The following is a 15,806-nucleotide window of genomic DNA, read 5'->3' on the forward strand; positions in this document are numbered from 1 at the left end:
TCTATCAGCAACAAATATTTCTCCTTAAACTCGACAACCCCACCCCTCAATGTGAGTGAGCCCTACCACGCACACGCACACTCTCCTCTTCCAAACACACACATCACTCAAACCAACAAAAAGACATCAGAAGTCGCTTCGCTCTCAAGAACATACACTGAAAACACACGAAACACACATGCCTGCAAAGCCTTGATGCCTGGATGCAGATGACTGTGTACGCAAAGCTGAGATGAGCGTGAGGGCAGGCAATTGTGTGAGTGTGCACGCGTGTGTGTTTCTGTATTGTGTGTGGGTGTGTCTGTTTGTACATGCACTGCTGCACACGCTGCAAAAAGCACATACTCACACACACATAGACACACACTCTCTCTCACACACCTACACACACATACACACAAACACACATACACACACTAACACACAAACACACACACACTCTCTCTCTCTCTCTCTCTCTCTCTCTCTCTCTCTCTCTCTCTCTCTCTCTCTCCCTCTCCCTCTCCCTCTCCCTCTCCCTCTCTCTCTCTCTCTCTCTCTCTCTCTCTCTCTCTCTCTCTCTCTCTCTCTCTCTCTCTCTCTCTCTCTCTCTCTCTCTCTCACACATACAAACGCACACATTCTCCAGTTCACACATTAGGTAATCCGCCCACAGGCTATGGATGTTAACTCATGCACCGCCTACACGTTTAAACAGTGGATGAGCAACACACAAGTGTGTGTGTGTGTGTGCGTGTTTGTGTGTTTGAGGGAAAGGGTGAGTGCATGTGTTAGAGAGGGTTTGATGGGTTTGTGAATGTGCATGTGTGTGTTTATACTTGCTGTATGTGGACACCCTCAAAGCGGGGGCGTACTGGCCTGGCTCGTATGTTACATCGATGTAGGATCAGGGGCGTAGATATAGACGTTTAGGCCAAGGGGTTTCACTGGGGCCCGTAGGTTGGGGCCCGCAGAGCGAGTGGGCGCTCCAGCAATGTGCTGAGCGGAGAACAGGCCCTTGTGGGTGACTCAGAATGCCAACTCGGAAATACGCCTGTGTTCAAAGAAGAAGTCTCAGTGCATTACAGTGCCTTTACTATATATGTCCTCGAAAAGGAAAAACAATATTTGTTGAGGTTATTATTTTTGGGGCTAGAAAAGTCGGTTGCAATCTATGACAAAAATACAATTATATTTAAGAAAAAAAATAGTGATGTACAGATATTCAACGAGTGCTGGCTAATATGTATGTTTGCTGGCGTCAGCATCACTGTCAATGGTGTGTAAATACCAATGCAGCTATTTAGATATGGATAGGAAGCCCGATTTCATGTTAAATAAATAAACGTCGGGCTACTGTGTTAGATATATATTTCAAGACATAGATTATGGTAGGATTACTAAATTACAAATTGGCTAAATTATGCTCTCTACAAGGTGAATAGCCAGCCTATAAATGATTATGGTGAACTGGCTAATAGCCTGGTAGATGCTAGGTGGGCTATTCCTAGCATTAGATAAGACTTTTGCGCCGACAGTCAAACAGGTGTCAAGCATACGTCAGCAATCTAGCTACTCCTAATAATCTAATGATCGCGATAATTCAGGGCTGTACGCTAACTTTATAATAATAATGTGGTAGCACTGGTAAAGCTCTGCTGAAGCTAGAGAGGTCAGTGGCACAAATACAAATTGAGTAGTAGCCTACACACAGGTGAAACGTCACTCCTTCCAGCCAATTAAGAATACTAATACTAATCATTCAATCAGTAATTATATTGAAATAAACACTTGTAAATAACAAAAGAGAGAGCGACAATCGCCTACAAAAAAGTGACATAAGGAGCAGGGCAGACGGTAAGAAACAAGAATTGTGAGCAAGAGGCATGTAATGAAACAGTATGGAATATAATGTTCATGTTTAACTTCACGGTAGGCCTACTTATTTATTTATTCTTTCATTGCATTTCTTTAACAGTATGTGGACGCATGAAGCATTGGTAGGCTACATTAATCGATTAATTAAGCCATTGCATGAGTGTGATGAAGTTATTGCTGTCGTTTTTTAGTAGGCCTAGTTGCATTGTGACGGACAGTTGACCATTGGATAATACATTTCCCCATGTCTCTTGTCCAGAACAAGAACAATTATGTTTTTTCGCCGGGTTTTTGACATATGGCAGCCCGCCCACTGAACTCTCACACTTGCAAGTGGATCCATATTTCTCTTTGCACACCACCATTTTAAACAGCATGTGCGATAAAATAAGGTCCCACTGTACAGTCCAGTAACTAGAGATACATTTCAGCAAGAAAACGTGTGATTGCTCAGCAGGACGCAAAATACCGGTAGGCCTACATCAACTCGGCTGAGCGCTGTCCATGGTTCTGATCGATTTCTCCATGACCTCTCTATTTTCTCAATAAAAAATAAACTAAAATAAATTATTAGACTGTAAACTCGAACACCTCGTTGGTCGAATATGTACACGTTTAATTATTTGGTTGTGTGTGTTCATGTGTGCTACATTAGCCTACTAACCAAGCTTTCCAACGGCGGGGGCAAGGCTGCCGTCGTTTTACAGGCTACTGTCTGTAATGGGCCAGTAGGATGACATAGGCCTGCATGTCAAAAAATAATGTAATCGTTTGCGACGGCATCAGGTTGCCAAGTTAGAATTTATAAGGTTCCTTAAAAATGAACACGTCCTTTATCCATTCTTGACTGCTATCAAAACGTGGCAGTTTAACAAGAAGGCTCCCGCGGAAGAGGACCCGCGACCCATGTAGATATAAATGGCTCATTCAAAGGTAAGAAAAAACAAAACCATTGTAGTTATCATGGGAATGTACACTACTTAAAACATACTTATGAATATGATATTCCATTTTCCACCATCGCTCTGCTAAATGCCACTCAATCCTCCCCCCCGCATCTTTATATTCACGCCAGTGGAGAGGCACAACACAAGCCATGCGTCTTCGCAGATTAACGGGTGGATGAACGTATAATCGTATGTTATTACAATGTATGTTATGCACGTCTTTGCGCGGCTTCGTTATAAAACTATCGTTAATCGGAGGAGACCTCCTCCACTCTGCCACTTGCACAACGCCGCACCTTCTCAGATGGTTTTTCCATGTAGTGTGAAGCCGTCATTCATTATTCAAAACAAAAACCCCATCCGTATACCCTCCGGTGCCCACCCCGTCTTAAGTATTTATGCTACATAGAGCCAGGCCGTGTACTACGCTCAACACACACTGTTTTCGTCCAGCACGCTGTCAATCAAACATGAATATAATTTCGTTTATTTATTGATGATTGAATTCATTCCTTTTGTTTATTTTCATTTTTTTAAAAAATGTGGGTGTTAGTTTGTTGCATCACGCGATTTGCGTTATATCCAGTAGAGCACCGTGTTCTACCTCCTCGTGGTGTGGTTGGTTCTGTTGTGACGTCACGAAAACAGACTGGAAGCACAATAAGGGCACTCAAGCAGAGGACCCTGCCGAATATTTTATTTTTCATATAGTTTTGAAAGCCTTTAGGGCAGCAATACCCTTCCAAGAGTCCTGACCGTTTTAATATTTTGATCACACCAAAATTATAAAGAATTATTTGCTAATTTGCTAATTAAATTTTTATGACAGGCCGTAACCGAGTTACCGATGTATGGTACATTCAAAGCGGACCACTATGTCCACTAAAGGAAAGCCACAGAGCAGTAATTCATAGTGAATAGTCATTTAAGAAAATGTCAATCTAGTTAGAAAGTATGATTGGTCCTGTCTCAGCTGAGCTGGCAGAGCATGACATAATGCACTGCTATGATGAGGGGTTCTATTACCCACTGGGGGGCACATGGGGTCACCCGTAGAGACCGGGAATGTGTGACCGTGACGTGACCATGAAGTGTGCTAAGCTAAAGAAAGATAAGTGTCCATCACTGAACGGAATACATTTACATTTAAATTGCAAGTTACAATTTCGATCACATTACCATCACATGTTACTACAGAATTTCACAAAGATAGCACTAACATTGATCCCTTCTGATTGACAGTATCGTTGTGATGGTACATTCTCACATTGTTTCCACCGTACACATTTCAAACATTTTACAGACATCAAAAACAAACACTTCCCAGAATATATCCAAACACATGACTCCTACTTATAGGCCTATTAGTCTTCCAGTGTTCATCATTTTCATCGGGTAAAAGTAAAAAGACATTAAACCTGCATAGAACTAACACCACTACAGGGCGCAGAGGAGGAAAGAGCGGACCTAGTTCTCGCATCTGGTAAACTGAACAGAGAGCAGGGTAGTGCAGCTAAGAATACACATAGAGGGGGGGGGGGGGGGGGGGGGTGATGTTGATCGCGAGTGGGGTGGGAGGTACAGCAGACAGCTCCTGAGCTACTGAGTTGGGGAAGTAGGTCAGAGAGTGGAGGAAATAACCGGGAACAGATGCTACAGACTAGAGGATCCGAGAGGCCCTCCCGTGTTCCTCCGACTCAACCCCAAGTAGGCTATGAGGAGGGAGGGAAAGTGAATGTAGGACACTTTGGTGCCGTTAAAAATAGACATTTCTCTTTTTTGTTTAGCAAAGCTTTATCTCAAATTATATTTACGGTGGGTTTTGGGGCAACAGCTACGTGGGGTACGGATATAGAGGTAGACTGTGGACATTGGATGATCGAACCCAGTACACTCTCTTCCCCCCTGAACCACTTTCTAAACTACTATTTAAAAACAGAACATCCCAAGAACGTCAGCAGCAGCCTCGCTCCCTCCCCCCAGGGGTAAAGGTCACAGGTAGCGTAGGGACATAAACAACCAGGGCACCATCAGCATCAGGACCAGCAGTACGGTAGTGGAGGGCAGGCAGCAAGCGGGCCTCATCAACACCCTCAACGCCAGGCAGACCCGCCCCCCACACGCACCTCCTCCCCAAACATCCAGCGGCTGCTCCTCTGACCCCGGGGCGTGGAGGCATCCGAGGGGCGCCTGCGGTGCGGCGTGGGGGTCCCCCGGCTGAACGTCAGCGAGCAGGGGGGCGGAGGAGTAGGAGGAGGAGGTCGCCGGTGCGGCGTTATCGTGGCACCCCTTCTCCAGCATCATCTGGGCGAAGTCCCTGCTCGACAGCGGGGTGTTCTGCCTGCAGAAGGGGCACTGCACGCGGCTGGGGTCGCGGGCGCGCTTGAGTATGTGCGAGAGGCAGTGGTGGCAGAGCGCGTGGTCGCAGTGCAGCAGGGCCAGGCGCCGTTCCCCGCTCGGTCCGAACCGCTCGTTGCAGATGGGGCACTCGTCGCGACGGTCTTCGGCGTCGTCGTCGCCGCCGCCCTGATGAGGACGGGACTGGCCGGCGCCGTCGAATCCCAGCAGCTCGCCGGGAGCAGATGTGGTGCCGTCGGCCCCGTCGGCAGCCGTTCTGCCGGCGACCGAGGCTCGGTTCGGTTCCAGGTGGTCAGACCCGTGGATGCTGCTGCTCGATCCGACACCTGGCAGGTAAAGTTTGCACTTCTTCTCCTCCTCCTTCTCCGCCGCCTCTGGGGAGACAGAAACTACCTCAGAAGTCCCAGGGAGAACCGGGGGGTTGGTCGGATCCATGTTTGATAACAAACGTGAAATAAAGGTTTAAAATATGTTTGGAAAAGTTCCAAAAAAGGAATTGAAGTACTGAATCAGTCCCCACTTCTGGGAATGAGGTTCATGTTTCCACAACAGAACACGTATCATTGAATTCCCACACGGAAATAAAGTTCAACAATAGAGCAGGAGAGAGAGTGAGAGCAAACACAGTTGATGTAATGGTGGAATATAATAGCCCCCACCGCACCTCTAGAGCCAAGTCAATAACTCAGTATCAGCCCACGTTTAGAGGACACGCGTGCTGATATGCAAACGTTTCGAGATTACACCCACAGCAGCAGCAGTGCCACTGGGCAGAGCGCGGTCACAAACATCCACTATTCCACTCAATTTCAAATGTTGAGCCATCCAGACAAATGCAGACAGGAACCTCCTACCACAGTAGATTCAGTGTTTTATTTTATTGCAGTAGCATCAAATGATGTAAATTATATTAGAAAAATAATATAGTTTTGTGAGATACAGAAAAGAGTTCATGTCAGATCTTGATATGATAGTAGTAGCCTATTGTGCTTTCCAACGTTGCTGGTTTATTCATTTGGTGAACTGAGCTGACAAACAGATTCCAAACAGGACATTGTGTGACGTAATGACCTTCAATGCCACAAAGTCAGTCTTATCAACAAGTCAATTCAGCCCTACCTCCTTTGTGGATAATAACATAACAATCATATATTTCCAGTAAGGTCAGTTTAACATATAACAGTGTTAAGCAAATCATTGGCTCAAAAGTCTTAAAAAAATAAATCATTAATAAATACTAAGTCTCTAAGATTCAATTATATGTTTAGTAAAAAAAAAGTGAAAGAGAAAGAAAGAAACATTGCCCTACTCATTTCAATCCCTTGTGTTGCGAACACAAATATATATTTTTGCAAATAAGCTGTGGAGTCCTATATTAATGGGGAATATTTTGAAGGAAACAATCAAGAGAATAATTCCAAATCAATGGAATTACTTCAGTTGCAAAAAAGATATGAATAAGTGTTCAGTTGGAACCACTTTATCCCAGTTGTTTATCCACGTGTTAAACCCCAAAGCTAATTGAAGTGCAGCTGCCAGGTCCGAGTATTTGGCACGTCGCCCGGTTTGATTAATCATTAATGACCTCGCTTGTCCAGTTCAGTCATACTGAAAGTATTTTCTTAGCAGACAATTCAATAATTTTGATTGAGTCATGGGGTCATTCTGTGATATATGTAATAAGCTGAAGAGATATGTTTTATAGTTGACCTATAGTATTTTCTAGATGGTCAATGTTTTCCCACAAGTCCACAGCACTGAACCAGAGCCACTGGGGACGTTTGGCGTATTCAAGTGCTGCTGAACCATGCAGTTGAAAGCCTCAGTACGAGTATCCTCGTACTGAGGTTGGGGATTATGCATAGCATGTTCACAATATAAGCTACAATTAAAGGCTCAGTTATGCTCCCACGTCGACGCAACGCAAGGACAACGCAGAACCTGTTTTGGTTCTGTGTCGGGCTTTAGTGAGCGGAACCATCACAGCCCTTGCTGCTGCATCGCCTCTACGCCTCTTACCCTAGGTTACAATTTTTGGGCCCTTGTGGTGGACAGAAGGAGGGTCCGTAAATCCCCTTGCGTTGCGTTGACCTGGACCAGAATTAGACCTTGCTGTTTTTACAATCATCCGGTAATCGTCAGGCATTTGTGGTGTGCTTCGCTCAGTATTGCTTGAATAGTAATGACTTGCAAGCTCAACCTTCACGTGTGAGCCGAGTTCACTTCTGGGTCAGATCACTTAACCTGATGGATCTGTCCACGAGGTCAACGGTGTGAAGTCTTCAGGCACTTGTGTATGAAAGGCTGGACATCGGATTCAAAACGGACTGAAGGAGGTTTTATGCGTTTTATCGCTTGGGTCGTGCTGCATTCAAAACCAAAACGAATCGTTGCACATCCTCGTTAAAAACCCCAAGCAGATGCAGTCTTGGACGGCCCTGAGCCGGCGAGGACCTCGTGTTATACGAGGTGTAGCAGTCGGTTCTCCGACACCCTCTGGTGCTTCATTTAGTTCTCAAAGTTTTTACTTACAAGGAAATTTGAATTTTCGCCCATTTTGACGTCGTTGATATATACACCAGGGCCTCCAGCCCCCAGCCCTCCCCATCCCAACCAGGCCGAGGGCTGGGAGGCACCCTCCCGCCCGGCCGTCGTCTTTGTTTTGCTGCAGAGGGGTCAGAAGTCCAGCGTGTCGTGCTGGTAGGCCAGCCGGGGGCTTCCGGGGCTGTAGAACTGGCTGAACCAGCGCCTGTGCTTCTGGATGGCCGAGTCCTCCTTCACCAGCAGCGGCTTGGAGATGTACTTCTTGTTGTTCCAGATCATCACGTCTCGCTCGAACTGCGGAGGCGGAGGTCGACAGGGCACAGGGAACAGTTGACACGTTGGATTTGACAGTTGAATATGCAATTTAAATCAAATAAAAACATTTGGTTAACAATTGTATAACATTTTCATATTTAAATTTCTACATTTTACAAATTACTTTTTATATACGTGCAATATCCTAGTGTTTCAGCTGGGATATTGCACTCCTTAAACTCCTTATTTTCACATATATATATATATTTTGTGTACGCTTTAGTGTACATATGCATATTTTACTATATTCTATATTTATATTGCCTTTCTATACTTAGATTTTAGCCTATACTCTTCCCGTCTTTATTTTTCTCTGTCTCTGATGCACCATGAATCCGTCACTAAATCCGTCACTAAACCCCTTCAACGCCCACACAGAGGTAGAGGTAAAGGGGGAAGGCTCCAGTGTACCTGGATGCACTCGGCCCTCAGGATGAACTTGGGGACCAGCGGGGGGACGTTGGCCTGGTAGAAGATGGTGTGGGACACGCACTGTAGCAGGGGCTCCAGGGGGGTCACGCAGTGCATGATCACCCCCTTGCCGAAGAAGCTGTGTTCAAAGAGGAGGAACACCACGCCCGGGCCCACCTGGAACACAAACAGGGGGTGAACGGGAGTGGAGCTCAACAGATGAACGCAGAGGCGACCTGGAGGCTATGGGCTGTGGTCCTTGGTTACTCCTACATGTGATTAGGAAGTCCTAGAGTAAATAACAACAATAACAATCTCCCACTGCTCCAGATGAGATGGTTGACACCTGAAATGGTTGATATTGCCGGCTGCAATCTGCTGGCCTTATGCCGCCAGACCAATTCCCAACTGTGTGAAACCTCTTAGTTCATTTTCGATTTCCAAGGGCTTTTATCAATAGGCGCAGACCCAAACGCTTCTTGATGCTATTTGATCGACCCATTACTAATCAAAGCAACAAAACTTGTGACACATCAGCGGCAGCCATCTTGGTTGGTTGTGAAAATGGCTCAATGCATCTGTACAGTCATCGTATCATACCTGCCCCATATCAAATAAACGGTGGATATCAGTCTTAACAGGAAGGGATGCCAGAGAAAATAAAACAAGAGCTGGCAGATTTGTCTGGTTCCTAGTCTAGCAATCTGCTATAATGATAAGAAAAGCCCTGTATGGAATCTAGTCACATTTTATATATTATTTACGTTGTACATTTTTTGAAAAGAATAAGTGTAAAGCACAATGTTCCTTTTTTAAGGAGCTAGCAATTGACGAATACAATAAGACGTCAGCCATAACAAGTGTTTTATTTTTTAACAGAGGCTTCAGGACATTGGTGAGTCATTGGGGTTTTCCCACTTCCCACGGCTGTTTGTCATCAGCATAGAGAGGAACCGTGACAGACAGTTTGAAAGGTGACATGATTCCAAACATAACAAGATGCAACACCTTACCCCGACCCTGCTCAACAAAGACCAGCATCTGAATTCACTGTTACACACTTTGGAAAGTATCTGCTAACTGACAAAATAGTAATTAGCAGTTTAAAAAGCAGTACCTGTCTGGCCACAACATCGATGTCCATGAGAGGCCAGTGGCGACCGAACACGGTCAGAGAGTGTTTCACCAGCATCCTGGAGCAATGGCTGTTAGGATCCGACTCTGGTTCCCACTTGACCTGGAACACGAACACGAACACGAACACACACACACACACACACACACACAGACACAGACACAGACACAGACACACACACACACACACACACACACACACACACAAAATAAGACCAGGGGCATTTCTCATTCTACGTTCTTGTGTCTTTGTGAGACATCATAATTTTTCTTCCAAAATTCTTCCAAGTTGGACTAGCCAGTACGTTCTCGCATTCTTGTTCTTCAGAAAGGGCCAATATCAAGTTTCAACTACAAAAGCCAAATGTAGAAGGCAAAAATGTTCTCAGTAGGGATAAAGAATGGGAGACACTGCACTCTGGTGGCAGAGCTTGGGAATGTACACATCTAAAGATGCTTCACCACATTACTCATCAGAGCGACAGATAAAATCTCTGCTCCGTGGTACGTAGCAAAATAATTACCCAGCAATATAAACCAAAACTCATAATAGTATAAAAGTTTGATCAACACTTGCTTTTACCTTGAAAAGGCAAGGTAAAAAATAAACCTTTCTGAATGTCACTGAGGTAAATGCATTATTAACTAATCTGAACCAGCACATTACAAGATAACCTTTTTCAAAGTTTACAATTAATAATCAAAAAGGAAAACTTGCCAGAATTACGACAATTAGAATAATTGTATTTGTCAGTTCTTTGTAAACAATGTGTCTTGAGTCTAATAACCCCATCAAAGACTTCAATAATTTAGATGATGTTGTTCTTCCAATTCAACCTACTTGTTGTCATGGCAGCAGAATTAATGAGTGCAATCTTTTCTTCAATCTCAAGTTACTCCGAGAAAAGGATTTACATTCGTAACAGAAAGTAATCGATTTAATCATTTACCATAAGGAAATAAAAACAACTAACCAAACTGTAACTAAATGACTAAATCGCACTAGGAAGGACATGATATGGATTGTTTTCTTTTTTTTTTTTTCATTATTATACATCTTTGTAATGTACTAAACTTGTGATGTGTAGGCCTATTTTGTCTCCTTTTTATTCCATTATTTTACCAATCAAAAATGCACAAAAAAATGTTTTAACAAACAACAAAATATACATGAATAAATGTTATTTTTACCAGAATTATTTCCATGTTTCTATTCTGTATTTCCTTGTGTATTTGACCGAAGGAGTGACTATCAGCCCGGCCCATGTTAACCAGCTGGGGTCCCCTCTGGCCTAGCCCACATAGTTCGCGGGTTAGCGTCGTACCTTCCAGTCGTGTCTGATGAACTCCCAGGTCTTACTGTTGGTGTAGCGCAGGTCCACTCCGCTCACGATGCCCGGTGTGTGCAGGTGGGCCAGATGGGCGATGTCTGCCGCGTTCTCCGGGATCTCCTGCACAGAAAGGTCAGGGGTAAAGGTCACACAGGTAAAGGTGACTTGAGGCTGCTTTAAAGTCGCTTGCACACCGCTAAAGGGAGCAACAACAGTAGTTAGTAGTAGTAGCTGTAATGTAATGTAAGATATAATACTAACAAAATAATGAGCAAAAAAATGAAATTAAAAAACAATCCTCAGAATCCTAAGCAACAAATACATAACTCAAATAATACAGTTCATGTTCAAAAGGGATAGAAAGAAGCTCCTATTGATGCATAGGCAGGCATCACATCTTAAACGCATTCCAAAGAAAATCACTCATAGACAATAAGACATGATTCAAAATATATGAATGAACAACAATGCAGCACATCATATCATATTAAAGCACATACATGCACGCAGACCAACACCTACCTCTATGTGGGCGTTGATAAAGTGCTCGGTCCTGCCGCGGTAGACCCAGTCTCCTCGCGTGATCTCCTGCTGTTCTGGAACGTTCCATGTGGGCTCCAGCCCGTCACAGTGGAACCAGACCAGGATCTGACCGTTCACGTCACAGCTGGTCCAACGCCGCACCTTGGCAAACTCAGGGACTGGGGTCACCATGCCAACAAGACAGACAAATCAACACCATCAACACTTTAATTAGGAAATGTGTTATTAAATGGCAATCATAATGTAGCAGCATAGATAAAATGTGTTTTGATATATATATAGTTGTACAGGTATTGATAGTATCTGAGCACCCAAATGATAAGAGCCTCTCTTAATCTCACTATATCTTTCTACTCCTCACAGCTACATCTTTGAATAGCACATTGTTGGGATACGCCAAAGTGTTGTGTGTGACATATCAGGATACATTTTGAACTTTCCATTCACTGAAACTACTGACTTAAGTACAAAATACATAAAGACCCAGGTGCAAAGACAAACCGAGAGGAAGAAAGCTTACGATTTTTTTCGAGAAAGAAAAGCAGGATACAAACAAGAACTCAGTCATTACTCAGAAACATATTAACTGTGAGGAACCAACCAAACGGTTGGTTCCTTTTTAAACACAAAAAGCAGAGGTGATTCAAGTCCATAATTACAACAGGCGGAAATGCTTAACAGATGAATCACCAAAACTGGAAAGTGGAAAAACAGCGTCACCAAGTGACCATAGCACATCATTGAAACATCCTTCAGAGGACTCACTGTACTTCCGTCACCCCCCAGCCTGCCATACCTTTCTCAGCGTAAGGAATCTTCACACATTTGCCATCCTCGCCGCGAAACTGCCACCCGTGGAACGGACACTCGATACAGTCGCCCACCACGCGACCTCCGACCCCCAGGTTGGCCCCGAGGTGGGGGCAGTAGGCGTCCACCACGTAGGCCTTCCCGTTGTCCCCCCGGAACACCGCCACCTGCTCCCCTGGTCACGTGATAAGATTGAGAGTGGTCACTGAAGGGAGACCCCAGAGACATCTCAGGACAACTGTCAAGAGTGAAGCAACATGTACACATGCACAGAAAGGTGGACATTAAGCAGCACTCACGCGCTTGAAAAGGACATCATACATAGTTAATTCATGACTCCATCAGACACGAGACATCCTTGATAATAACAAGGTATGTGAGTGAAAGTTAGGCACTGTTTCTGGATGAAATTGTCTATTACATGATTTTGTGTAAATAATTAAACCCCCTTTTTTGGGTGTGATAAACCTGTCTTTCCTATGTTTATTATCTACTATGCTCTACAATCTACATAAAGGTTTAATAACATTTGATATGCTCTTGTAGCCTCCCCAAGGCTGGAGGTGACGTTACATTTGCAAAGTTACACTTGCGTCCTGTTCTGTTGTTATTGCACGGAAATAGTAAAAATGTACAATCTATTTCTATCTAATCTAATCTATCTATTTAATTTATATTTAAGCCCGTCTTAGTATGATTTTGGTTCAATACATTGAGGGGTTCAGAATACTTGGCCCCTGCTCGTTATTAGCTTTAAATCAGTTCTTGACAGTTAAGCTGCCTATATTTAAATTCTGCATGCTGGGTGTCCCCAGTTAGTCTTTCTCTGCTCTATCTTAGTAAGTGTACAAATGTAACAAGGCAACTAAGAACTTTGTAAATACACAGCTGGGCGCATTTAGCTCCCTAAAACTCAAGACTTAAGAACAGACTACAAAATAAAGATCCATTCAGGGTCCATTAACGCTGAAGACTTTTGATTGGTTCTGCAAGGCAGGCTTTTTTTTTACTTTAAATTGTTTCCGCACCACTTGAGCAACAAAACCTTGGAGATTGTCTTCAGCCTCGAGTTAAGTAAGCGTTTAAAGGCTGCCTTGAGGGTCTAACTTGAGGAAGTTTCTTCTACTTTGTACCTAGTTGTTGTTGAGCTAATAGGCAGTATTCGGCTAACTAAGTGGCATGAACACTGCATTACACTTATAATAACCTAACGCATAACTCCAAGCTTCTTTAAAAGCATGCAGCAGCACAAAATAATTAGGTCTAAGATATATAATTCAATAAATAGGCCTCTTCAAAATCGTTAGCGGACCTGTCAATCTGTTAAATGCCAGGGCTGATTACTTGTACCAGTCTATCAGTGGAGATGGTTAAGAAGATTGACATCAGTCAAAGGTTAAGTTTAGTGTTTTGGTGTTGACCGCACAAGAAAGGTAAATGTTTATCGGATAGAAGACCACGGACCAAAGGCATACCCACTGCTCGACTGCTGTGAAGCAGAGAAGAAATCCCAAGGACTGCAGCAATGCACACATAGGGGCTGACCAAGCAGAATTCAATATACTTATTTTATATGAAACAGGACAGAGAAGGACGGAAGTTGGACAGTGAGTAGGTCCTGACTAACTGAAAACAAAGAAACTATAGTTAATATTATAGTTAATAGATAGTACACATTTAATTAGTCAGATTTCTTCAACATTCCTTTATATTATGTGGACATTGTTTGTACAATGAAATCCCTATATCATGCATTCACCTTTTGTGCTTTAAACTTAGATTATATTTAGGATTGGATATAAATCATAGTAATCCAAATATATTTTTGTGTTGTTTTTTTGTCTTTGTAAACCATTCAAGTTACTTGATATGCTTGTGACCATGGTATCCAACTACTATACACCTGTCAGACGAGCACGTTTGTTTGCCAAACAATAGGAGAATAGCTTGGCGTGAGTGAATTTTTAATGTTCCTTAGCACCCAAAACATGCAAAAGGTTTTGGTTATGAATTACACCTTTGAATTTCCTGACTGCAGTTATGCCATTTTCTCCATCAATCAATCCAACGGCCAGCCCATGAATAACTTCCACGTGTGACTAGTAGCACTAAAACATCAACTCTACTTCGCCTCGATGGGGATCCCATTGCACGTTACTATTCCCAGGGTCACAAAACACCTTGGGCTGCCCCTGGACATAAATCTCTGTACTCTGCAAAGGCATCGCCATCACTCCACACAAAAACACTGCAGTGGCAGGGAAGATGTTTGCAGTTATCATACCTAGAACAGTAGCATTCTTCACCTCTCCAACTTGCAGCATGTGCGAATCCATCACTCGATACCAGCCGTTAGGATAGATGGGGGGCAGCTCGCCAATCTTCCGTCTTCGCCGCACTTCGTTGGCTGCCTGGGCGCGGGAGCGGCCATCCTCCGCAATGTAGCCCACATCATCCGGCGACCGGAGCAGCTCCAGGGGGCAGAAGAGCAGCCGGTGCAGCCAGCCCAAGATCAGGAGGGATATCCCAGCAACCACGCACACAACCGCCCTGGTCGGTGCGCCGATAAGACCGGTCTTTCTCCATAATGGGGATCCGGTGCCCATAGAGTCCAACGGTTCTCCCACGTGTATGACAAGCCCCCATAGCACGACAAGGGCAACGGCGGCCACCTTGCGACGGGACATGCAGAGGCCGTCCATCGTGTCGGAATTCGTCCCGTGTCACTGGAGCGATGTGGTCGCACTGCTCGGGGACTGCGGTCCGAAGTGACAGCATCAGGCAGGGTTTTTTTAACTCGAGGGGTGGCGTTGTACTACCACACGTGTCTGTCAGTTCTGTCAGGGGTTGTCGTTGGGGAGTGGCAACCATAAACTACAGGGCGTCTTGGAAACAAGATTTTTAGATTTAACCACACCTACTGCCCAGGTGTTAAAAGTACAATGGCAACTTTGATATCATAGGTTGAACACAGGAACACACCAGTCTTTTAGCGCAGTGGTGTTTAACCTGGGGTAGGCCTACGCATGCTACTGTGTAGCCTACGTTGTATTTCATTATTGAAATAGAATCCTTTTACAATGCTATAAAATATAGATTAATACAAATAAATATATTATGCATATTTTTTAGTAGCCTATAGTATTATGGCTTAGTCAAAAAATTGTGTTGTAAGTCGAATCCATGATAGGTTTTCCATAGTAATGTTTCCCAATGTTGTATTGTGATGATTTGTTTTTGCTGAATAAACGCACCTTGAGCATCAGCTGACTCTCTCTCCCCCCCACTGACGATTGGCTTCTTGCAGTAGGCCTACGCGTGTATAAAGGGGGAGCTTGCACTTTGCGCTTTTATATTTTCTAACTAGAGATGGTGGTCCGCGAAAGGTCTGGATGACAAATGAATGTAGAAATCAATGGTTGGGAGCCACTGTTGTAGCGCACTGGTCGTGTAGCCAACATCGTTACTTAGATTTAAGACACACTTGAGGCCTTCCAATGTATTACATGAGGGGACGGCCAGTAGCATTTAATTATAAACCTTTTTAGTCCGTATT

The 15,806-nt window shown here is 44.0% G+C and overlaps 1 protein-coding gene across 1 annotated transcript; it reads right to left on the minus strand.

Annotated features, from left to right (window-relative positions):
* Positions 1-6,026: 6,026 nt before the first annotated feature.
* On the minus strand, positions 6,027-15,791 carry LOC115532452 (cholesterol 7-desaturase). Its single transcript, XM_030342236.1, has 7 exons — positions 14,535-15,791; positions 12,237-12,425; positions 11,420-11,598; positions 10,892-11,017; positions 9,550-9,669; positions 8,433-8,609; positions 6,027-8,000 (listed from the first exon to the last, which is right to left on the minus strand). Exons 1-7 carry the CDS (start codon positions 14,950-14,952, stop codon positions 7,839-7,841), a joined length of 1,371 nt encoding a protein of 456 aa, XP_030198096.1. The 5' UTR covers positions 14,953-15,791; the 3' UTR covers positions 6,027-7,838.
* Positions 15,792-15,806: the final 15 nt, after the last annotated feature.

This window comes from Gadus morhua, chromosome 19 (genome assembly GCF_902167405.1).
Source record: "Gadus morhua chromosome 19, gadMor3.0, whole genome shotgun sequence".
NCBI classification, from domain to species: domain Eukaryota; kingdom Metazoa; phylum Chordata; class Actinopteri; order Gadiformes; family Gadidae; genus Gadus; species Gadus morhua.